Here is a 25,770-nt window from a genome sequence, read left to right as displayed (position 1 = left end):
AGAAATCACTCTTTGGATATTTGGTGGTTTAAGCACCATTGCTGTGTAAGCTGCTGCAAAAGCCGCACAGAAATCGGTGTCAGCAAATTTCAGGATTTTGTCAGAGGAAAAAAAAAACAAATGTTGTGGTTTGCTGCAGCTTATAAAAGCAACAAACCTAGCGTATGTTACCTGGCTGTGTGGAAGTGTTCCCGTTGGCTCTGAGAACGCGTCTGTCACATTGCTGGTGGCCCACTTTTGTGAAGCTGTTTTATCGTCGTGTTAGACAGCTGGGACTAGAAAGCTCCTGCGTTCTCCGCGCTCCCTCCCCAGGCAGCACTTTCCTAGTGGTGCGGGTCGGTTAGGGGACCCCCACGTTGGGGGCAGCCACCAGCAGAGAGGAGGTGGGAGCTCACCTCTGTCCTCTCCTCTCCTTAGTTACGAGCCACCGACGGGCAATGGGTCTTGACCTGGCCGGAGCTTGGGAAAGGCTCTGCCCAGCCTTTGCCGGGTGGGGACCTCTGGCTCAAAACGGAGTTCAGGTTTTTAGTTTCTTCACTCAATTCTGTTCACTGCTGAAGGAAACTGCCCGGTCTCACTGGCCGTTAGTCCTGCCGCCTTCTTTCCCCCTTAGAAAAGGCTACATTGGTTCTGCAGAATCTTCTCAAAGGAGCATCCCTTTGCTCGTTGCTGCATGGAGGCCAACCGGTAAGGCTCAAGTACATTACCACAGCTGATTTTCCTAGTATTTCACAGTCCATTTAGCTGTTCTCGGATCACCCAAAAGCTAGTTCATTTGTGGTAGTCACTGTTTGCATACACCAGGTAAAACTCCCCGCGTGTGCCTCATCCTCAGCCGGTGTGCTTTGGAAGAGCATGGAATCTAGTACCATAGGGATTTTTGTTAACTAAATGCCTTGTTTTCAGTATCTGCTTGATCACTCTCATTTCCAAAACCAAAAAACAATATACATTTTTAAAATACCTTCATTGAAGTCTGCCGCATTCAACTATTACTATAGTGATGTGGATCACAGGATCAGATCTCATTCTGCTGTGTTACAGAGTAGCTGTTTTCTGATGCTGCATTCTCATATGTACTCTGAGAATATAATGACCATTTTCATGTTACATGTCTGGGTACAGAGGTGATTGGTTACTGTTCTTTTCCAGATTCTGCTTTTGTTGCATGTGAATTTTGTAATGGTATGCAGGAGCTGTCCTTGTAGACCGGTGTTTGTAGCGCGTGGTGGTTGCTGTGCACACAGGAAACCAAGGTTCTGCTCCCAGAACGCTCATAGTCGCATCCTTTCACATCAGTAAATATTGCTGTTATCTGGAATACGGTGGTGTATGACAGGTTCTGGCTCTCAAGCTCAACTCTTATTGTTTGGTTCCCCACCCCCTGCTTTTTCTCCTGCCCTCGCTTTCTTTCTTTTTTTTTTTTTTTGTAACAAAACATTTTTGTTATCTAGCAAGAAGTTGAGAAGTTTACAGACCTAGAGAAACTCTACCTCTACCTTCAGCTGCCTTCGGGTCCCAACAATGGAGACAAAAGGTACGTGTGTGATTTTTGTGTGTGTAAAGGGAAGCAGCTAATTCTGAAAACTTTGTAACTTCCTTGGGACTTACCTGTTCAGCATGCATTTACAGGCTGTGTTTTATAGAAACAGTCTTTAATAAATGTTAAGGACTTTTTTTTTCTTTAAGATTTTTTTTTTACTTTGAAATCTTTGGTGTGTGCCTAGTTTGTAAACATAAATCTCCTACTACGTAAGGCCCATCAAAGAAAGTGTTTTGCAGCCTAAGTGTGATTGTTCCTTCACTTTTTTTGTAGGAATTGATAATGTAGCAACACCAATGTGATGGTAGGGGAAAGAAAGAATTCATGGTATTTCTGGTAACATTTGTTTGGTTAAAGTAAGATCTAGAAACCAACCTGGAGATCACAACATCCTAAAATTAGCACAGGATAATTATAGGCAGACGGGCGTCTACTGAAAGTACTCTGAACTCTGCTGAGAAAGTTGGATGTTTCCAAAGACTGAGCAGGCAGAAGCTCAGGTGGTCAGTAAGAAACAGTAGATGTAAGAGGGGAAATAGCTGAACTCTCACCGGTCAGAGAACCAGAGTATGGAGTCACTTTGCTAAATTGTAAGTGAAAGAGGAAGATAACAACTGCCCACACATGAAGGAAGAGCTAAATGTGTGAGGTGCTGGCCCTCGTTCTCTCTGGTGTCTCTCCATCTGTGTAGGTGGTCCATTTTTAAGTTTTGTAACCAAGGAGGAGCTATAGAGTGAAGTCTTTTATCAGAACTGTTTCTTCTTTCACTAGTGATCAGATCTCCATGTCATCTAGCCGTGCGCAGCAAATGCATGCATTTTCTTGGATACGGAATACCTTGGAAGAACACCCCGAGACATCCCTTCCCAAACAGGAGGTTTATGATGAATACAAGTGAGTGCTCCTAAATTGAATCCATATGTGTGGCTATAGCAAGTTCTGTGGCACAAGCTCTACAGATACTCCGTCAACGTACACGTACAAGTGCCTATAGAAGAAGTAGGCCTTAGGTACTAATGTAACTAAGAATATGCTAGCTACAGGGGGGTGAATCCTGTTCATTATTTCTGCCATTGAGAATAGGACTGTGCTGTTTAAACTGTGCATTGCATACACTGAAATAAATATACAAATATTTCTTAACAAGGAAATATCAGTATGAACATTGTTTTTTTGTGGACAAACAATGGCACTGGTAAAAAGCATCAGTTATTATTTTGCAATACGTTTTAGGTCTGGCTTTATGTACATATGTACACATACGCATACACGTGTGTGTATGCGTGTGTGTGACTGCATTACAAGGACGAAGGGTTGAATTTCCATTTTCCTCCTGGAAATGGAGCTATTTGAAACCCAAGATCAAGCGCATAATACCTTTCTCTCTGGAATAATGCATAACTACTCAACCTTCCTGTGGCAACCCTGATTTCTATAAGGGCACAGTATATCTGAATATGTATGGCACCAGTAACCAATCCACTGCAAGTCTGTGCTGTCAAGTCTCAAAGCTACCGTGCAGCAAGGAAAGCGCTTAGAACCGAGGGAGAGGGAGGGTCTGCAGAGGTTGGATTTGAATTCATTTACAGCATGTTCCCCACGGGAGGAGGAGGGGAAAAAAAAACATAGCCCTGTTGCCTGAAGATAACAGATCTATGATCTAGTATGAGTATTTCCATAATCTGAACAATTACAGTAATTTGCAGGGAGCCGAGTCCCTTCACCTCTTAAGTGCCTACAGAATTCAGCCCTTAATAATTGTTATTGCTGGGTTCCCTTATGCGAATACTTCATTTTAATTAACTCTCTCTGGTAGAGGTTTTTTTACTCTGAGCTGAAACATGATGGCATTAGCTTGCCTGGGGTTGATAAACATGCACACACCTATTTCTGAAATCTCACCATCAACTTGAGCGGTGACGCAGCCTGGAAACAGAGCCAATAGCGCAGATGTGCAGGGCTGCCCAATCCCCGCGCAGACAGCTACCCACGCAGGCACAGCAACAGCGGCAGCTGGGCGGGAGGGAAGGGGAAGCGTTGTTCTTAAATGTATTTCTTATTAAATAATTTATGGCCTGCTTCAGCAACAAATCTGCTTGGCTTCCATGCTGTGCCAAGCTGCAGATGCCCGGAAAAAATCATCATCTACAGATTGTCTAGTGTGAAATTTGGATGGCTTTTCTGTGTAGCTGCATCAAGTATTTGTGTATTGTATTTTTTCCTAACAAAATAAGGGTGGTAAGCAAATTTTCAGGAAAATATCAAATGTTTGGAATCTGTTCTCCTTTGAAAGCATCTGTTCTGTTTTTAAAACATTCAGTTTCTCTGAATATTTTCATGAGTTATTCTTGCACACCAACAGAAGAATAGGTTTGGAGTGGGAGGGAGGAGCAGGCATATAAATAGATATGGGAGTTAGTTTTGATAAATCATTTTCTTTACCTAGGGGGTTTAAGATGTATCAAAACTCACTTCTGTCTCATTTATATGTTACTGTTTTCTCTCCTCTGCTTGCAAAGATAGGTGGTGCTTGAGCTCACAGTAAGCAATTTTATGCATTCTACACATAAATCAGCGCTTCCGAAGCGTGCTGCATTGTACTAGCATCTCAATTCCTGCTGTAAACTTCAGTCAAAATAAATCTTAGAAAACTACTGGGTTTCTGCATCACCTTTGTGATTTTTCTATTGCGCTGAAGTGAGGCAGACAGGTGCTCACACTCTACGCAAATCCAGCATTGACAAGTGTTAATAGCATTGCCAGCTCCTTTGCATTTCTGTAGGCTTTTGTCTCTGAACTAATTGAACACTGTGATTCTTTCTTTCTGTATTCTGTTTTCTTATCCTTCTAATTGTAAGCCCACATCTCTAGGTAAAAGTGAATAGATTTATCTTGCTTTTAAAGGAGTAAAGTAAATGAAAAATGCATCGTAAGATAAGGTAGCAGTGCTTGAGAAGGTTGAGCCCTTGCAGCTGAATTTCAGATGGGAGGTAGATGACAGAGATTTCACCTCTGTTGTTGGCATTGTTGTGATACTGTTTACACTGACAGAGTAAGTTGTGCCATAAGAAGATTTATTTCTATAGGGGACACATGTTTCTTCTGTCAGCTTTGTTTGGGACTTACGGGAGACTACAGATTAGAAAATATTATAGGGGCTCGTGGGGAGCTGCTTAACATGTAATACAGCATGCAGAGAGTAGATATTTCTGCCCATCAAGTCCTTCCACTGTTTTTCTGCAAGTCAGTTTTACTGAGGCATCTTCTCCCTGTTAGTAAAAATCCTTTCACAGGAATTCAGGTGTAGATCTAGCTAAATTTAGAGAATTAGGATTTAGAGTCTGAGTGCAGTCCTGCAGTATTTATGCAGACAAAACCCCCATTTGCCCACAAAATGATTTGTTGAGCCTTCAGTAAACATTTGTGTTCTCTATCTTGCTACTATTACTGTGATCCAAGCAATGAAAGTTGGATCATTCATATTTGTTTGGTGCCTGAAGATTCACTTCATACACTTAAGTACAGATTAGGAGGTCTTTGAGTCAGCCCGTATCTCTTCCTTCTAGTCTGTAAATTGTTAATTCTTGCTTTACTGGCTGCTGGGCCTGCCACTTGACAGGTTGCATGCACTAAATGTTAAGGATGTTAGCTGATAAGTTAGAGGAATATCCAGAAGCTTGTACAGAAGAAGGCAGTAGATATAGGAATACTATGTATGTTAAGCAAATACATACTATGTTAAACAAATGCACGAGAAATACATTAATCTTGTTCGACAACACCTAGCCAGTGTTTTAGGTAATACTCCCTGATAGGAACAGTACGGAAGTTGTTGTATTGTCGAGTGCTCTGTCATGAGCAACTGCCTATATATTCCCTTTAAAAGCTGATCAAATTCGATATAAAGCAGTTGTTTCCCACCTCTGTTGCTGCTGTTGGAAGTCTGACCTAGAATTTTATTCCTGTGATGGTTTTAAACCTTCTAGTTTCCATCCTACTTTGTTTGAAGGATTCATTTCTGTGCCAGCATTGTTCATTCGCTTAAAGAGAAGAGCCAAGCTCTTCCTAAGGTTCTTCACTCTAATCCATTTTTAGAGACCGGTTGTTTTGCTGGTTTGGATAAGCCAAGGTCTTTGTTTCATCTCATGTAGTAGGCTCTTTATCAACTGCTATTCGTAATAGTCTTTCTGCACCTGTCTTGTGTTGAATTCATCTTTCTCGAATATGGCATGCGGAATGCGTGCAGTATTCTGCGCGAGATTGTGCCTGTACGTACAGCAACAGTAATGCTCTCCTATGTCTGCCTCGGATTCTGCTGCTGTTTTGCACCGAGATTGTATCCACCTTTTTATCAGCTGCTATTGATAGATCATAATAAATAACAGGATGACTAATACATCCATTTTCTCTTTTGCCATATTCGGTTGATGAGTGCCCACTTAACAGCAGCAACTCCTGTCAATTCTCTTGTATTATTTTGTATTTTGAGCTATTTAATTTATTCTTTTTCTGTTCCTTCATCAAGGCTTTTCAGCTTTTCCCTGTAACAACCTAATCACTTTCTGTATTAATGATGCCTCCAAACGTTACAGAATGAGAAGATTTTGCCACTTTTTTCTGCTGACATCATTTAGTACAGCATTAAGCAAGATCAGTAGCAAGACAGATTTTTGAGGCACTGTGTATGTAGCTCTTCTCTGGCCCTTCTGTTTCAGTGCAGTCTGTTATCTCCATTTTATCCAGTTCCTTGCCCAGGAAGCTGTTTAAGCTGGGCTGTAGAATCTGATGGTCCTTGCTGGCTTTTAGATCATCTTTTTTGTCATTTAATTCAAGTCCGCTCTCATTGTATTTTACGTCGTGAGTACGTTTAATTTGAAGATCTCACAAAAAAAAAGGCTTTTGTTGCCAAATTTACTGTTTGTGGGAGCTCTGCGCAAAGGAGCGCGAGCAGGCGTGTGCCCATCGTGGTTCCTGCCTCTGATTAGAGCTTCCCTCCCCCATCCGTTTCCCACCCACCCTGCGCATCGGCAGAACCGCTCCTGGGCTCAGCGATGTGCCAGGAGTGCGAGGAGCAGAGAGAAGAGCTGCCGGCAAGAGACTCCTGGTATGTGTTGTCAAGTCAATAACAGACCACAGATGGACATGGAGGGATCTTGGCTGAGCCGGGAGGAGGAGGGGCCATATGGAATGATCTGTCTGAAAACTGAAATTACATGATGATAATAATAATAGCTTAGAAATCACAAGCTTGCAGGAGCTGCCAGTATGGATACAAGGGGACTGTGTAACTGTATGTTTACTGCTGCTAGCAAGTAATTGTCCTGAAACAGAGGTGCTAGACTTGAGCTGATTTCTTTTTTTCCTTTTTTATTTATTCATTTTCTCCTGTGTAGAGAATAGTTTTCACTTTAAAATTGGTTGACTGATAGGCTTCTAAGCCTGTTTGATAAATTATATTTTTCAGTCAATGATATTGCTGACTACAGCAGAGAAATTTAGAGACCCCTCGTCTGCATGCTAGTTGAGACTTAATGTCCTGTAATCAGCGTGACCAAGTGGCAGTGTCCTACCTTTTAAGAATCTCCAAAGTGTGAATTTAAAATCCAGTGGAGCCTGGTAAGAGGCCACAACAAAAGGCAGAGACCTGTCTAGAACAACGTTATAACTCAAATGCTTCTGATTTCTAAGAGGGTGCAAGAAAGCTGGAGAAGTATCCATCCCATTGTGTTAACGTCAGAGGGACTTATCCAGAAACCAGATGCTGTGTCTGATGTTCACTTTAATGAAATCTGGTATATAAATGGGTAAAAATTATTCAGCAAATTTTCTGGATGTCCCGTTGGCTCAGAACAGCTCCAAGTTGGAGGGGACCTCTGCAGGTCACCTGGTCCAGCCCCTTGCTCAAAGTAGGTGCAGCTTCAAAGTGCCATTGGGTCGCTCGGGGCCATATCCAGTTATCCAGTCAATGTACGAAGAAGGACAATTAAGCATTGGAGCAGGAACCCAGAGAGGAGAGGCTGTGAAACCTCCATCCTTGTTTGCAAGACTTGGCTGGGCAAAGCCCGGAGCAGCCTAGCGCGGCCTCCAGCCGAGCCTGCTTCGGGCTGGAGGTCGGGCCGGAGCCCTGCCAAGGTGCCTTCCCACCTGAAGGAAGCTGCAGTGCTGTGCCCCCAAGGGTGGAGCCCCCATAGCCTCCACGGGCTCCCCTTCCCGTGGTCAGACACTCCCCTGGTGAATGCTTTTGTTTTTCTTTCTTTCTTTCCCCTTCCTGCTTTCTCTGTTTCATTCCTGACTTTCATTTACATAAAAAAGAGTGAAAGTCTTCTCACGAGAGTGGGCTGAAAGTTCCAGCAAGACTGACTCCTCTGAATTGCATTACATTCACTTTTTCATTGGCTTTTGGAAGGAGAAGTAAAAAGTTTGGGTTTTTCTTAGTCTTATGGATAATGATGGTTTATATACAGGTCTGCAGGTGACATCTTGCGGTTTGGGCAGTGTGGCCCGGCGGTGGGAAACGGGCGTGGATGAGCTCTGCAGGGGAGCGTTAGAACTGAATAGCATAAGCCTTGCTGTTTATCATCACACATCATGACGTTTGTGGTGGTGCTTTCCACGAGGATTCCCACCTCCCGCAAGGGTAAGAGCAGCAGACAGCTGCTCTGTAATAGCTAAGGTTTTGACAGGAAAAATGAACGCAGTGCAGTACCTGAAGAGCTGTATGCTGCTCTATATACAGCTGAAGTTTTCAGTCCCTTTGGCCTACTTGGATGCAGATGTCATTATTAATTGTTACGGTTTTAGTAGGCGATGATGGGAGTGAAACGTGTTCCAGGAAGGCTCTTCGTCCCTCGCAGCAGAAGTGTGGCTGCCTGCCTGTACCTGGTTAGAGGAGCAGGCAGGTGGTGCATGAGGTAATTGTTTTTCTGCTCTCCTGCTGCGATGCCGTGCAGGGCTGCATGCAGTCACCTCTTCTTTTCAGAAACAGGTTGCTTTTATGCATTTCTGGTAGGAATTTTCAGAGGAAAGGAGGTCACTGCTATCTGGTGCCAATTCCGTGACCTTGGGCACGTCACGGAAATCTGAATGAGGATGCTTTAGTGGCATGTTTTCAGCATAGTGCATTAACATCTGTGAAATACCACAGGGGTCTTGAACAAAAGGCAGTATGTAATAGCGTTCGTATCTTTATGCAGCCTTAAGCGCTTGCTACACAGGTAAAAGTTCCTGAGCAGCTTCCGTTTTTCTCCTGTGCTTTCACATGGTTGTAATTTTCCAGAACATTCACATTTTGCAGTGAAATTAGCAATTCTTGTTCTCTGCCTCAAGGAGATATTTTTTAAATATCTCAGATGTTGAAACAAAATTCCTTCTGCTGTTTTTGAGGACTGAAGACAGATAAGTGTGCCCGTTTCACTGCAAGAGTGCCTTTAGAAAAAGAAGCCCCTTCTGTGGCTCTTTCTCCCCTGCGTCCTCAGGAAGCGCGCGCAGCAGTGTGAAGGGTACCAGGTTTACGTCTGCAGCGGCCCACAGAATCTCTCTTAATTTAGAACTAATTATGAGGATGTTTGTACGGGGTTGGCGTCTGCTTAATTAAACTCACATAGTTTAACGTGGGCAAATAGTTGCTTGTGCACTGGTAAGAGGACCAGGGCCTCAACGCGTGTTTGTGTTGCACCTTATACAGGCGAAGCTGGTGCCCTGGGAGGATATGCTGCACTAAACTGAGGGTGTCTGGGCAGAATGTCTGTCTGTACGTGCAGGCAAATCTCTCACCTCCTGCTTTTCAAATAGCCACGCAGGACGGCAGGCCTTGCCACACACGAGCCACGCTTCTGCCTAGAGAATGTCGCTGCTTTCTTTATGTCCTAATATAAACGAATTGAAATGTAAGCTTCAAACTAAGCTGTGGAGTAAATCTTAACCATGCTCTAGATAACGCCACTATTTGTTAAATCTCCCCGTGACTTGCCTTTGAACTCAGAAGAGAACAAGGCAAAAACTGTGGTATTAATAGCTCTGTTTATACATTTTTAATGTATTCAATTCGTTGTGGATAGCTTCATTAATGTTAAATGTAGTTCTAAATATGGATGGGTATAAGTGTTTTCTTTTAAAAACCCTTGATGGAGCCCAGCGTGGAGACTGGCCTTGTGTCTTAACTTTGGTTCCATTCACATTTTCTTTCTCTTTGTTGCAGGAGCTATTGTGACAATCTTGGCTACCACCCGTTAAGTGCTGCTGACTTTGGAAAGATCATGAAAAATGTCTTTCCAAATATGAAGGCCCGCCGTCTAGGCACAAGAGGCAAATCAAAATATCCTTTGCTAGAACGCTTCTTAGTCATTTCTTCTGCACTTGCCTGGAGAACATCTGTTGTTATGGCTGACCTACCAGCTAAATTTAGAAGTAATTTTAAATAAAAAATGCAAACATTTTCCCCAAAGTTCTTTAGAAGTTATTAATCACTGCAGCATTAGGTTACAAGACGCAACTTCAAGAAACAAGCACTTAAGTTTGGGTTACACTAGTCTTTGTTGTCTTCTAATGCCTGGCTGTCAAACAGTGAGTAACCAAAGAAGCCTTATCATTTAGTGCAAGGCGGGGGTACTGCAAAGGAGGGATGTGCCTTAGGTGTGTGCAGTAACTAAGAATTTATTACTAACGAGGTTCAGAACTATCGTAACATTCCTTGCTTGTTACATTATACCTGTGCACACAAATAACTCAAAAAGCTGGTTGTAAAGCCAGAGATGTTTCTTAAGCTGTGCTACAAATATAATGTAACTAGACATACTGTTACAGGCAGAGCTACAGGCAATTAGATACTGGGCCAAATTAGTTTAATTCAGGAAAATGCTGTGCAAAGGTGTCTACTCATACTGCCGGTGGTTCTGCTGCTTCAGTGTAAGGACACGAAGCTCTGCTGGGGAAGAGTTGCAGTGATCCTGCAATTTTCTGATTTTCTGAGATAAAGCTATAGTTTGTATTAAGTATATAGATAACTCCTTCCATCTAGTCTGTAGCACACCAAAGTGTTCCATTGTAAAATTAAAAACTAGTAGTGATTTTTCAAAGGAGTTTATTCACCAGCCAGAATTTTGTCTTTCCAGCTTTGAGCATTGCAGCTCTCGAGTATCATTAGGAATCGCTGTGAAGTAATGTAATGCCTGCTGCCTGCTGTCGCGCCTCGCTCTCCGTGCTTCGTTGGATGTGCGGGGTGGGCTACGTCACGGCTACTAGCCGTGAGCTAGGGAGGGAGAGGGCAAGAGAAGACCTAAGGGCATCGAGGTGCTTGTGGGCCCTAATTAAAAACCACTCAAACGAACCAGCAGTGATGATCAGTGGGCTCACTGCAGTACTGGCCTTTGCCAAGGTCTTACCAGAAGCAGGCACTGACAGAGAGAATTAAATGCTAGTGGGCAGCCCTGTATTACTTGTCTTCCCTAGAGAAAAAGATCCTTATGTAGTAGTAAACAGGCAAGTTCTGTGTCAAATAAATTGTTTCATTGGATACAATGTTGGATTATTTAGCAGTGGAATGCAAAAGTTAGCAGTGCTCTTCAGGATGGAGATAAATAGGTTTTAAGGAAGGAATTGTAACATAACCATAAGGAAGGAAGAAATCATGATGTAATTATAGCTTGGCCCAAGGTGTCTCTTTCAGTTCTGTTTCCTAAGTTTCTAATTCAGGATGACTAAAATGTGACCTTACTTCACACTTCTAAGGGGCTAGATGTTAAGACATTTAACTCACTGTAATTATTCTCCATCCGTGTTAATGCAAGCAAATGCAAGCCCCACTGTATTGTAAAGAGAAATAAAGAGCATGTTTACAGTGAAAAACCAGTGATTCTGGAAAGGATATGGGGGTCATAGAGAACAGACACTGTACGTGAATTCCCAAAGGAGTGCTAGGGGGAGGAAAAAAGGCTAATTTGACTTAGGTATATAAACAAAAGAGAGTAAAGTAGGAAGTATATTTTTATGTACAGTGTTGATGAGAGTGATGTAAGAATAAAGCTGGCTTTTTGTGTCCATATTTTTAAAGAATTGTCGTGGATGAGGAGAGGTCCACAAAAATTATATGAGGTCTTAGGAAAAATGCCTTCCTTTGAGAGAAGTTCAGTCACTTTATCTCATCATGAGGCAACTTCTTCAGTTTGTTCAAGTGCCTTATGAGAGAGAAATGTCAGTTACTTATTCATAAAATTGAGCAAACAGAGGCAAAATAAGGACTAAAACTGGAAGTAAAAACTAGATACAGGCTAGAAATTGGGCACAAATTTTTTATAGAGTGATTCACTTCTGAAAATGATGTATTTTCCATCTCTTTTTAGGTCTTGTTTGGTAAGGGAGTTTAGTCTGAATTTCAATTTAAATCCAGGGTAGCGAGCTGAAGTTATCTGGCCTGGGCTAGTGCTTCTCATAAGCCAAATTCAGATGAAGTTCGTCCCATCCAGCCTCCCTCGCTCCTCTGCGTGGTTGGGGGGCCACGTGCCCGGGAACGCAGCCCTTTGTAGCCTCTTGATTCTGGCCTGCTGTGAGATTATGTTAACGACAGTAGATTTCAGATCTGTTTTTTTCAGTTTGCTTGAAAAAGTTCATGGAGGGTGGGGAAAGGAGTTAAAGCCTTTTTTTTTTCTCCCCAAACTAACAAGCAGAGACAATTTAGACCTTAATTCTTGATCACATATTGCTACAGTGGACTGAGGAAGAAAGCTTTTGTGCATATGCCAACACTGCCCAACCTTGACTTTCATAAAACTGGAGATGGGGTATGGTATATCCTTGCTTATTTATATATATTTTTGCAAATATACATTTCTTATGTTATTTTTACTGTCTGTCTAAAGTTTTCAAGCAGTGAAGATCTATGTAGTTTTTAATAAATTTTTCTTTGCAATGCTTTCATACTCTGAAACAAACCTTGGTCAACCTTTTTCCTTTAAAATTCAGAACAAATTACAGTGCTTTTTACCAAAAAAAACCCAAAAATTTGGAGGTGAAGCAGATTTTCATAGTGCTGCTACCCACGAGTTTATCTTTTTAACTCTGAATCTCTGTTTTATTTTTGCTGTATATATTTTTAAAAATATCACTGTTGGAAACCCCAGTGGTAGAAGCAGTTCTTGGGTAAGAGTGGCTGCTAAGTTGACTAGGATGCAAGAGGCATCAGCTGTAGGTGGTCTGAATGTTAGGGTTCTCTTTGCTGTTTTCTTCCAAAAACGTTAGCTTCATATAATGCTTTTGGAAACAAGCAGTATATTAATGGTGAAGCATTTGATTTTGAATCGTGTTGACGTTGTGATCTTTTTCTCCCAATTTCATGAAAAATATGAATGTATTTACTTAGTGCTTTGTGTGTTTCTGATCATTTGCTCTGTATTCTTGTTTTAACTCCTTAATAACTTTTAATGTAAGTAACCTTTCCTTTTTCTTTGTTTAGTTGGATGGGACAGAACCATCTGGGCAGCTACAAAGTGCTGACGAGGAAGTTGTCTCCGCAGCCTGCCGGCTTGTTTGTGAATGGGCGCAGAAAGTGCTAAGCCAGCCTTTTGATACAGTCTTGGAATTGGCTCGTTTTCTTGTAAAAAGTCACTATATCGGTACCAAGTCAATGGCAGCTTTAACAGTAATGGCAGGGGCACCAGCAGGTAATGGGTTAACTTAATTCTGAATCTATGAAAAGGGGGATCTTTAAAAAGGGGAATGCATTTTATGTAAAAGGGATTTCTTTAACACCAAATCTGAGGATGCCAAAGAAAGGGAGGAGTGAAGTGAGTGGATGTGAGCGGGATGATTAGGGGTAGATGCAGCGTTTGTCCCTGCCCTGTGTTGCAGTGTATCCCACTCCAGGCAGTGACATTTCAGTCCTTTCTCGTGTGCGTTAGATGAAATGAGGGGTGATAGTTCAGTTGCTCGTGGTGACATGAGTAATATATCAGTTTGAGGAATCACCTCTTTTCAGGACAGACTTTAAATGCTGACTGGGTTTGACCCTCGAGCATGCATTTAAGTGATTTTTTTTGGTCCACATTGCTGCAAGTTCCTTTTCTTGCTGGTAGTCTGGAAACAAGAGCTGAAAACAAGCTGTGGTCTAAGGTCTAGTCTGTGGCGTTAGCCTTTCAGGCTCTGAAGGTGGCTTCGTATGTCATTGTCATCTGTTTGACGGTTTTTTGCTGCAGTTTAGATTTGTAATGTTAGCGTTCATTTTGGAAGGACTGGGGGTAGGAATGTCTAGCAAAATATAGTTGCATCTCTTGAGAGCTGTTTGCTACCTGAGGGAGGAGAAGGGGGAAGGAAGAAGGGAGAGAGAACTCTCAGTTGGCCCTGAAGTGGCTACCTGATCACAGCCCGTGTGAACCGCAGGTTACCTGGGGGGCGATCAGTGAGAGGACTTGGGAGACCTGATTACCTCTCCAGAAGTCCTTAAAGTTCAGTAAACACCTTAACGATAGAGAAATCGAAGCGAGGGAGTCAAGGCAATTATTAATGGGATAATTCAGAGTGGTCTTTCAGAAATCAGCTTTCTAGTTTGTGTTCTCTGATGTGAAGAAGGAGAGTAGTCGATCCATGATCGGAAACAGTCAGGATGTTGTGGGTCTTCCCGTCCATCCTCGCCGTTCAGATCAGCATCCACTGCACAGAGCTGAAGGCCGGGTGTGCAGCGCAGGCGCTGGGTTACTGGCAGTTCTGGGGAGGCAGCCTGTAGTGACTGTGGTTGCTGCTCAGGTGGAAGATCACCTGTCCTTCCAGACTGAGTCCATGGTCTCCTGTGAGTCCTCCAGTAAGGACCTTGATCTTGTAAAGCACTTCAAGGCATGATTAACTTTAAGTGTGTGAGTAATGGCACTGAATTTCAAGTACTTTGCTAAATCTGGATTTTGGTGCCAATGCAGTGGGGGTTTGTAGGCATACTGCTGGTGTAGCTGTGTTTCTGTCTGATAACTTGTCCTAATATGGAAACAATTGTCTGTCTTAATTTTCTCTCCAGAACAGATTTTCTTACGGGCATTTTTGATATGTCAGATGCAAATTTTCCTGAGATGTGTGATCTGTGTCAGGTAGTACAACTAGGTCAGCTGTTGTTGTTATTGACCACGTTAGAAACAAGGGTGCGAGGGGCGTTGAGAGAGGCGGGAGGGCCTTGTCTGGGGGCACGTGTGTGACTGGGATTCCTGCACTCTTTCACACCTTTGTTGAGGTGAAGGGAAGAGTTGTTTTTTATTTTGCTACACCAGATGAATTCCTGCAGTACTCAGCCTTTGGAAAAGGTTATATTTGATGTAGTTTGTACATCTACATTTGCATTCTGTGTTTCCCTCTTCATTCTCAAAATGAGTCATCGAAGCATCTGAAGTTTTCTCTGGTTGTGGATGACATAAATGGCAGAAGTGAGGGATGAGGAGGGAAGTAGAGGTACACAACGCATCCCCCAAACTTCCCCCGGGCGGTTCTCCCCCACGCCTGTTGAGGGAAATGTGTTTGAACCAAAGCAAAGCTCTTGACTTCAAAAAGGGCAATTTCAAATGGAAGCCGATCGTCAGGGCTGTGGGTTCTGGTGATCCCCTTTTCTGCCCACTGGCTTCCGCATCTTGTTCTTTCTCCTTCTAGCTGCCTTTTCTTTATTACCACTTAGAACCGAGAGATGATAGTGGGAGGCTTTACTGCCTGTACGCTCTTCTCTTTGCATGTCATTGCTTGGCTTCGTTGGCTCTGCTAGCCATGCTGCTACAAGGAGAGCTGCATGTGTGTATAGCTCTTTGGCTCATACAGCTCCTCTCTGCCCTTACTCCCTCTGAGGAAAAGATAGTGTTTCAAGGAAATGGGCAGTTATTTCTCTTGTGTGCCTCTGGGGCTTGGATGGTCATTTCAGGAGAGGTTCTTTTATTGGTATGTGCTAGAATGGCAAATAAAATATTCCCATTGCTCTTTCTCACAAAGAACTATAGTGTCTCTGTGCATCAAGTGAGAAAAACAAAGTTTTACTCTCAAAGAGGGTAGAAAAAAAAGGGGGGGAGGGGGTCCTCATAAATGTTATTTGCCTTCAGTATTTAGCCCACATAGCTCTTTTGTTGTTTTCCAGATATTGAAATATATTTGGGCATTTCACTGCTTCTGTGAAAAAGGAATTGAAGGCAGAAAGTGGAGACATGCTGCAGTATTACAGCTGTCATGGTACATGCAGACTGCTGCTGAAAGGATAGTGTTGATTAATTTATAATTAAGAGTTGTTTTAAAAACTGAGAAACCTATGAAGTATAAAAGAAACGGTGTTAAAACTTCTTGACGGGGCAGTTCAACAGGGTTAGGTGGTCACTGAGGGAACGTGCTAATCCTCTTGATGGTTAATAAATGAAAGATCATAGTCGTGATGTGATTCAGTAACAGGGATTGGTACCAGCTGCACCGATGAGACCAACTCTGTTGTTCTTTCTGGCAGCACCGTTGCTTGTGTGTGATCAGCAAAGGCGTTGTCTTCAGAAAAAATGTTCTCTCATTATTATTTCCATACTTTTTTCACTTTCTCCTTCTTCTGTTTCTCTTTCTTCTCTTGTTGTTTTTCTTCTTGCCCTTTCAGCATTATCCCTGATCACACACTGGTGGTGATCCATTCTGACATTGTTATATGTGTTATATTTAACACCCTGATCATGAGATAATATCATCTGCTATGAGCTGCTCATCTATGGCACATATCCACAGCTTTCTGCAAAGATTTTTCATTTTTAAAAGTGCTTTAAATATTGATAACAAAACAAAGACATGATAGAAAATGAATTTTAAAGGTTCATATCCACTGCCCTCTACTGTCAGTTTAATGAAATGCTTTTCATTAGATTTTGCTGGTACAAAAGATGCAATTTGGGATTACTAGAAACGAGATGCCAATACACAGTATTTAGCTGCTAATGCCCAGCTAATGCCCCAGTAGAGGGTTTGCCAGAATGTTGTAAATAAACTGAAACACTGAATAGATTTGAGCATGAAATGCCCTCATGGATGAGGTGGTCCTAGAGTGGTTGTGGAGGTGCTGCCACGTGTTCCATGTGGTTACATGCAGAAATGGCACTACAACAGACACGGTATGTTTTATTATAACACTACTTTTCTTTTTTGTGTTCAGGAATAAAAGGGATCCCCCAGCCCTCAGCTTTTATACCTACTGCTGAAAGTAATTCCTTTCAACCACAAGTGAAAACTCTGTCATCTCCTGTTGATGCCAAGCAGCAGCTGCAGCGTAAGATCCAGAAGAAGCAGCAAGAACAGAAACTGCAGTCTCCTTTGCCAGGAGAGTCTCCAGCGAAGAAAACAGAAGGCACCACAGCCAACGGCGTGGCTAGTATATCTAATGGAAGTCCTGCAATTCTGTCTCCTCAGCCCATTGGTATTGTTGTGGCAGCTGTCCCCAGCCCGATACCGGTAATGTTCTGCAGTGATTCTCTAGTGAAACCAGCTTATGAAAGGATGGATTGTAAATTGCCAGTAACTAAGCAGTGATGTCAGTGGGATAGAAAAATGATTTCCTTCAGTTATTCGAAGACTTGCGTCCATTGACGCTTTTCTGTCCCAGTGACTTTGCTATACCACAAGAGTAACAGTACGATCGAGTTTGTGATGGACATGGAGCCAGTAGAATTTTAATTATATAGAATGAGCCAAGTACATCTTTGAGGTCAGTGACAGTGGGATGTAAGCTATTATGGGATGGGTCCCTAATATGGGATCTAAATTGACTTTCATTGGTTTAGTGGATTTAGTGATGGCAACAGTTCCATTTTTGCATGAATATCTGTAATATCTTTGTCTTTCAACCATCCTTGTCTTTCAACCATCCTTGTCTTTCAACTGTACAAAAGTGGGGCAGAGGGGAGAAGGTTATTTGTTTTTAAGGTGTTAGCTGTGTTGTTAATTTCAGTAGTAAGCCAGTTTTTCTGCCTGATGCTGGGATTGCACTTAACTCACTTTCGAAACCTTAAAAATGATCAGTGTTTTGAACACCTCCTCTCCTCTTTATCCTTTTTATGTCTTTTTCTTCCACGTGCTGAAGGACTGCAGGAGAGTGACCCTTTCTTTAAGGTCATGCAGAAGAGCAGAGAAGTGTACAGGCCATTGCCTCATGCCTTAAAAATTGAGGCCATGTGTTAGCGCTGTCCACCAGTGCTAGGCAGCCAAATACATAGATGTCTGTACGTAGACTGAAGAGCTTGTTTTGTTTTGAACTGATGTTCACTAGCTTTGGTATATTCATCTGTGTTGGCCTTCTCCTTTGAAATGCTTGGAGATGCGATTGTCTGTGGGCTTTGGGGACTTTCATGCTTCATCAGCATGCCTTTTCTTTTTCTCTCTAAACAGGTGCCAAGGACCAGGCAGTTGGTGACATCTCCAAGTCCTATGGGATCATCTGATAGCAAGGTCCTGCCGCTTAATGTTCAGGTGGTCACTCAGCACATGCAGTCAGTCAAACAGTCACCAAAGACTCCCCAGAACGTTCCAGCCAGCCCGGTTGGTGATCGCTCTGCCCGGCATCGCTACCCACAGATCTTACCGAAGCCAGCAAATACCAGTGCTCTCACCATCCGCTCTCCCACAACGGTGCTCTTCACCAGTAGCCCAATCAAGACTGTTGTGCCAGCTCCACATGTGAATTCCTTAAATGTGGTAAAAATGACAGCAATATCTCTCGCTCCAAGCAGCGGTAGTGTGCCCGTCAAACAGACGCCTTCTGTTAACAGCAGCGCAGGAGCGGCAGAAGAAGTGAGGACTGCTCCTCAGATCAAAAATGGATCTGTTGTTTCACTTCAGTCTCCGGGTTCCAAGCCTAGCACTGTTGTAGCTACACCTGCAGTCGAGATCAAACTGGAACCAGAAGCGTTGCTCGATGAGAACCCTGTGCAGGGCCAAGAGAGCTCTGAGGTGTCTAAATCCATAAAGGGAGCCCCTAGCCTGCCTGCTGCTCAACAAATTAATTTTGAGGTTGCAACCTTGAAAGTTTCAGCTGATGGTGTTGTGGAGGCAAAAACAGCTAAGGGCTGTGATCAGGGAGCTGAAGAAGCAAGGACCAAATACAAGACACAGTCTGATGAGATCACACCAGTTTCTTCAGCAGGCAATAATCAAAGCACTCTAAAGCTGTCAGTTGCCAGTCAAAACTTGTCCAGCACCAGCATCGGTTCACCTCCTACTGGTGACTCTACAATTAAAGACAAAACGTGCACTAAAAGTCCAAGAAAGCGACAACCTTCTACACTTCAGGATTCCCAGGTGCCACCTGTAAAGAAACCACTGGTGGGGCAGCTTTCAGCTGGTAATGCTCTGGAGGGTCAAAAAGCCAACAGTGTTAAGAAAGCTCCGAAGGTTGTATCATTAGCAAACAGTGACAATACCGCAGCACTTGCTCAAGTTCCCAGCAAGGTAAATTCTGCAGCTTCAGCAAACTTAGTGACAGACTGTTCTTTGAATACCAATGTAAATACCAGTGATTCTGCTTTAGGACAGCAGCTTGCGGCAGCAGCAGCAGCATCTCCAGATATAAAAGTAAAATTGGAAGGAAACATGTTTATCACAGAAAATGATTCAAAATCTGATGGCAGCTTTAACCCAAATACATGGCACCATATCACCAAAACTTCTGACTTTGCATCTGTGAATTGTGAACAGCAGCAAGATATCAGTGTTATGACTATTGCAGCACACTCTGGCTCTAGTGACTTACCAGAGTCAGCCTGGGAGCCAGTGCACTGCGAAGGTATACAGCAGGATGTGTACAACCAGCAGTTACAGAACCAGATCCAGGACTCCTCCTTGGGTCAAATGCAAGCACAGTCTTCAAATCAGTTACCTCTGCAGTCTGAGCTGAAAGAGTTTGAACATACAGTCCCTCAGTCAAACGAAAACTTCTTTTCGTTTGATGATGACCTCACCCAGGACAGCATTGTGGAGGAACTGGTGCTAATGGAGGAGCAGATGTCAATGAATAATTCTCATCCTTACAGTGGTTGTCTAGGAATGGCACTTCAGAGTCAGACGGCAGCTCAAGGAGCTCCCGTATCATCTCATCCAGGCAGTGCGCACTTCTACCATTCGATCCATAACAACAGCACTCCGATTCACACTCCCACCCCCACCCCGACGCCCACCCCCACGCCCACCCCGACTCCAACACCCACTTCCGAAATGATCGCTGGGTCTCAGAACGTGTCACGAGAGAGCCCTTGTTCCAGGCTGGCTCAGACGACTCCCGTAGACAGCGCTCTCGGAAGCAGCCGTCATACGCCCATCGGCACGCCGCATTCGAACTGCAGCAGCAGCGTCCCTCCGAGTCCTGTGGAGTGCCGAAATCCGTTTGCATTTACTCCCATAAGCTCCAGCATGGCTTACCATGACGCCAGCATTGTCTCAAGTAGCCCTGTGAAGCCAATGCAGCGGCCTATGGCTACTCACCCTGACAAAACCAAGCTTGAGTGGATGAATAACGGGTACGGTGGCGTTAGTAACTCATCGGTTGCAAGCCATGGCATTCTCACGAGCTATCAGGAGCTAGTGGAAGACCGCTTCAGGAAACCTCATGCTTTTGCAGTTCCTGGCCAGTCATACCAGTCTCAGCCACGGCACCACGATACTCACTTTGGTCGCGTGACTCCTGTCTCACCTGTGCAGCACCAGGCAGCCCCTGTTAGTAGCACCACCAAGCAAGAGGGCTTTGCTGTTCCTGCCCCTCTGGACAACAAAGGAACTGGATCCTCTCTCAACAACAGCCTGAGATGCCGGAGTGTGAGCCCCGCTGTCCATCGCCAGCGTAACCTCAGTGGCAGCACCGTCTACCCTGTTTCAAATATACCACGCTCTAACTTGACGCCTTTTGGAAGTCCAGTGACTCCTGAAGTTCACAATGTATTTACTAATATCCATGCAGACACCAGTGCCAATAACATAGCGCAAAGAAGCCAGTCAGTCCCATTGACTGTGATGATGCAGACGGCCTTTCCATCTCTTCAGAAACAAACAAACACTAAAAAGATAACCAACGTGTTGTTAAACAAACTTGATTCTGATAGTGATGATGCAGTGAGAGGTTTGGGAATGAACAACATGCCCTCAAATTACACAGCCAGGATGAATCTCACTCAGATTTTAGAAACATCCACTGCTTTTCCTAGTGCCAACCCACAAAATATGATCAATTCCAGCACTTCAGTTTATGAATTCCAAACACCAAATTACCTCACGAAAAACAGCAGCACCGATCAGATCAGTTTTTCTTCTGGAGATAACCAAGCACAATCAGACATCGGAGAGCAGCAATTAGATTTTAGCAGCACTGTAAAAGACCTTTTAGGGGAGGACAGTCTGCCAACCAACCAGCAGCTGGTGAATCAGGTGGCATCAGATCTCAATAACGTTGCATCTGTCTTTTCCAGCGACATCAGGTTGTCTTCCGACCTCTCAGGCAGCATTAATGATCTGAACACTTTAGATACAAATCTACTGTTTGATCCAGGTCGTCAGCAGGGACAAGACGATGATGCTACACTGGAGGAATTAAAAAATGACCCCTTGTTTCAACAAATCTGCAATGAATCCATTAACTCAATGACTACATCCGGTTTTGAGTGGATGGAGAGTAAGGATCATCCTGCTGTTGAAATGTTGGGTTAATTTTGTTTTATAGTATGTATGTAGCACACTGTATCTAAAAGACAGACGTATTGTATTTGTCTTAATGGAAGTGCCTCCTGCAGCAGAAACACTTGCTATGTATTGTGGCATTTTTTTAAAAAGTTTGCTGTACCAGTTGCTCATTCTTCAGCAGGGAGAAGGCAGTCTTACCGATTTTAAATAGATCTCTGAAGGTGATGGGCTATCAAAGAGCCAGTATTAAAATTTGAATTTTATAGTGTTCCCACTCAACATTTCTTATTGTAGCAAATAAAGAAGTGGTTAATAGGCAGCCAGCATTGACAGCTATGGCTGAGGCTTTGGGAAGGTTGTAAATCCAGCTTGTTACTAGGCTTTCCATACTTTGTATTGCTTGTTACTTCTTAGTAGATAATTCTTACTGACCTTTGTCATGCAGATCTGAAACGCAGGGTGCTTGCAGATGTGTAGGTGATGGGGAATGGATGCAGGTGAACTGTGTGACATGCAATCTTGGGTACTGCGCAGTGGTGAGCTCTGGGAAATCTCTGTAGCACCAGTGCCATTTACATCTCTAGTAAAGCACAGAGACAGGAAAAATTCGCAGGAACAACGATCAAGGAAAAAGATGCACTAAAGTTTTTATTTAAAAGAAGCAGATCTATGTAGTTGTTTTATCCATTAATATTCATGACATCACACTTGATATTTTAGTTCTCACCTCAATGTTTATATATTAGGTAAAATTCATGGAAAAAAGATTTTGAGCACTGAAATTTAATCTAGGCATAACACCCTATTTTAAGATGATAGGTACTCTTTAATTATTTATCAAAGCTAGAGAAGGAACGTGATATTTTCCCTCTTTTTTAAATAAAAGAGCTACTGGAGCTCATTAAAATACTATTTTTAAAGATTCATTTTTAAGTCCACTCTTTTCTAACCTGGTGGAGGGTGTAGGAAGATGTTCTTTTCTCTGTGTGTTTCAGTAGGTTGAGCCTTTCTGTCTTTTTCACTCACTCTTTCTCTCAAACAAAAGATGATTAAAATATTAGAAAATGTGGTTGATCTAAAAATATTTTGTATAGAGCCATAATGCTGCCAGGCACTTTACAGATATACAGTAAGGCATGTGAGATCTCTTTTGGTAAAAGTTCTTTTAAAAGTGCATGCTGTTTTAGGAGCCTGAATTCCATTTTCGTAAGTGATTTGATGGGACCGATGGATCTAATTTTTGTTAGAAGTCCTTAGCTCCCCCTTCCTGAAAATGGGATTTAGACTTCTACCTCACTAGCTCACTTAACAAACAAACCCCCCCCCCCCCCAAAAAAAAAACCCCTTTGGTTTATCAGCATGGCATCCATCTCTCTAATGATGAAAAGAGAGAGGTACTTAAGCAGCCGTGGCCCTGATCCTACAAAGAGGACTTGCACAGGCAAGCTTTTATATTAAAAAGCACTGAGGATGCTATAGTACCATTCCTTAAACTTAGTATAAAATTGATTATTTCCCCTGTAAACTGATGCTTATAAAACTGAAAGCAGAGCAGAAAACATTTTCCCGTCTTTGAATGGGAGGTTATGAACTCGTGAAGGAGGAGGTCCCCTAGATTTAGTTAAGGAGAAGAGAATCAGATTCGTAGCTGATTAGAGTTTTTTGTTTAAGTGTCTTGGTGATCTTCTGTTTCTGCTAGTGACTGGAGATCTCAGTATTGGTTAGTTTTGTTTCGTTTCATTTTGCCAGTGCTGGTTGGCATTGTGCTGCTGCACTGGCGCTTCAGATGCTGATACACCACGCTCCTCTTGCTCGCCTCTCCAGCCCTGGCCCCTGGCCAGCCTGGGGCCTCTTCTGCAGGGACAAGCAGTTGTGCCAAGCTGTAGCACCTTACACGGGGCCTGATTTCACTGTGCTTAACATTGGGAGCTTGGCCGTTTCATTAGGAACAGACTTAGAGTTCAGATCCCGCCTTTAAACACACAGATTTACGATGGTGTGATTTGTTTTGTTCAAGATCAAATGCTCCTAAGTTTTGTTAAGGAAATGGGGAGGAGACTAGAAGTTGGGTGCGGAAGTGCTGTTTGTGACCTTGTGAGGTATCTGTGAGCAAGGCTGGGACCCGGGTGCTGTCGCGCAGAGGTGGCCTAGGGCAGGGCCTGAACTCTCTACCTGTCCATGGCCTCTAGCCAGTGACGTGCTGAGCATCCGCCTGCCACTTTGACTTCCTTGGGCCTGACAGACAGTCAGCACCTCTTTTTCTGACCCTAGGTAAAGTGCCAGCACGACTGTGAATTTGTGAAACCCACCTTCCCCTGGAGATCAGCGGGGGAAAAGGGGAGCGCCGGCGCTGCGGGGAGCACCCGCGGCGTCTCCGTCAGTCTGGGTATGTGCAGGGCGTGCTGCCCTGACCTCCGCATCGCTAGCACTGAGGCTCGCGCGGGCTTGGGGACAACAAGTTCCCGCCCAACTCCTCTGCTTTTTTAGGAACATTTCTCAGTAAAGCAGGAGTCAATTTAAAAGCTGATGCATTCTAAATTATGCAGTCATCACCAAAGGTTTTTAGAAGTGCATTTAAAATTATTTTTAAATACAAGCATTACATTGGGCCTAACACAAGATTTAATTAGCAGGAATAATCTATAATCAGTGGATTAAAGCAAATGTATTTTTAATTTTAGAAGTGTTCAATTCAATAAGGGTTGTTTCAGATAAAATCCCAGGCACAGAAGTAAAACATTTTCACTTCAATAAATGGTGCTAGGGCTAGTTCACACAGCTTTGTACATTGGTATGTATTATTTTAGAGCTGTTTGTGTGTTGGTGTTATAATCTGTTAGGTCCCTGTTCTTAGTGCTAGTTAGTTCTTTACTGTACATTGAGACAGAGCACTACTGCACACCAAAGTATGCAATGCCCAAAGGAAAACTCTGTGATTCTAACAAATGGAAGCCTGTCTGTGTCAGATACTCCAAAACTAAGAATTTGAGACAGTTCTGACCCCTTGTTTACATTATTGGCTTCCTACTAACATAAATAAATTATTTTGATAGCATTTTTTGCTGAAGTATACGAACTAATGAATTTGTACCCTATGTACAGTATTGCAGCAAACATTTTAAATTTGGTTGGTTAGTCCAGCAAACTTTCTGGGTTCATATATTGCACTAAAATTCTGTTGAACCTGTGGCAGGCACATTCCTTAGGATAAATGCAACAAATACGGCCCACAGATTAAAAAAAAAAAAACTTTTTAATGTGTTTCATTATTAAAAGGCAAAATGTCATTAAAAGTGACAGGTGAAATTGTCTTATGTAGCAATGTGCGTTGATCTCAATGAGATATTTCTATTTCTTATTCTCTTACATGAGAATATTACAGCAGGAAAAATTAAGTTTAGTTTGCTTCACCATGTTAATACATGATCACAAAACGTGCATGAGTGTTAATGACTTATCTTGTACAGTACTAGATATATTCCTGTAACCACTTTTATTTTTTTTTATTCTTTTGCTGTATTGAAACTGGTTCAGTTGTTAACCAGGTGAGCATAGTTATTCACAAGTTATTTACTTTTTTATGTTAACTAATTCAGCTTAGTTATTGTTGAATATGTTCCTTTCTTGGATTATTTTTTATTGTTCTGGTGTTGAAAAACATTTTTGCATCATTTTATCATGATAAGAATTCATGAAGTAAATAATTTGCAAATAATTGCAATAAGCACTGACTTCTGAACTGAAAAGAAGGAAAGCGTTTTTTGTGCAGTGCATCTGAAGTTCATATAATAGTCTTGTACTATACTGTGCTTTCTTTACTGCACCATAAGGAAAGAAAAATCCCTGTTCCACGTTTTCATTTAGTGCAGGAAATCCAGTTTCTCCCCTCCTCCCCAGTGTTTTGTTGTCTGTTGTACTGCTGAAACTACAGTAGTTGAATATTGCAGTAGCATTTCAGTTATTTTTTTTATTGAAAGTGCTCAAAAATTGTTTTTTAAATGTTTTCAAAAACAATAAAAGCATTTTATATTAAAAGACTTCTGGAGTTTTTTATTTATATGGAAAATGTGCATTAAGGTTGACCAAGCTTCCTGATTTGTGCAAAGACAGATCACAGCTGTCTAGTCATACTGACCTGTGCAGTGGCTGAGCCCAGTTGTGTACTTAAAGTTCAGCATGAAGCTCAGTCTTCCTAGGTTGGAGGCCTAGGTCAGTTTGTGATCTAAGAGTAGTCTTCTCTTGAGACAAGTTGGTGGTAACAGGCTTCTGATCATTCGCTTTGTCTCTTTATATTCTAGCTCTGCTGCTGTCCCTTCTATGTGGTAAGTACCTGTGTGACGATGCTTCTAAGTTTGGGGGCAAAAAACAGCTGCAGCTTACTGATGAACCTGATAGTAGTTCAGATTTGCTCTCAAACATTGAAATAATACTTCAGGCTGGGCTGTACATTGGAACGTAGTGGTGATAAGCTGTGTTGGCTGACATTGTGGTCATGGCCAGCTTGTTTGGGCAGCAGACATCCCAGTGTGGATATTGGTCAGAGAGGATGTTTCACACCTGGGTGGTGGCTTTCACCATCGTGGCACACAGAGCCT

At 42.7% G+C, this 25,770-nt stretch overlaps 1 protein-coding gene across 4 annotated transcripts in view; it reads left to right on the top strand.

Annotated features, from left to right (window-relative positions):
- RFX7 (regulatory factor X7) overlaps positions 1-25,212 on the top strand; it is a 60,169-nt gene extending 34,957 nt beyond the window's left edge. For all 4 annotated transcript variants that reach the window (XM_064517402.1, XM_064517404.1, XM_064517403.1 and 1 more), the window contains 7 exons: positions 1,455-1,537; positions 2,315-2,437; positions 9,741-9,861; positions 12,238-12,318; positions 12,990-13,197; positions 16,671-16,966; positions 17,900-25,212. In XM_064517402.1, the coding sequence (XP_064373472.1) occupies positions 1,455-1,537; positions 2,315-2,437; positions 9,741-9,861; positions 12,238-12,318; positions 12,990-13,197; positions 16,671-16,966; positions 17,900-21,202 (4,215 nt within the window). In that variant the 3' untranslated portion in view covers positions 21,203-25,212. The remainder of the gene's footprint in view (positions 1-1,454; positions 1,538-2,314; positions 2,438-9,740; positions 9,862-12,237; positions 12,319-12,989; positions 13,198-16,670; positions 16,967-17,899) is intronic.
- Positions 25,213-25,770: the final 558 nt, after the last annotated feature.

This window comes from Dromaius novaehollandiae, chromosome 10, assembly GCF_036370855.1.
Source record: "Dromaius novaehollandiae isolate bDroNov1 chromosome 10, bDroNov1.hap1, whole genome shotgun sequence".
NCBI lineage: Eukaryota > Metazoa > Chordata > Aves > Casuariiformes > Dromaiidae > Dromaius > Dromaius novaehollandiae.
The sequence above is the reverse complement of the archived record's forward strand: the minus strand, read 5'-3'. Positions and strand labels throughout refer to the sequence as shown.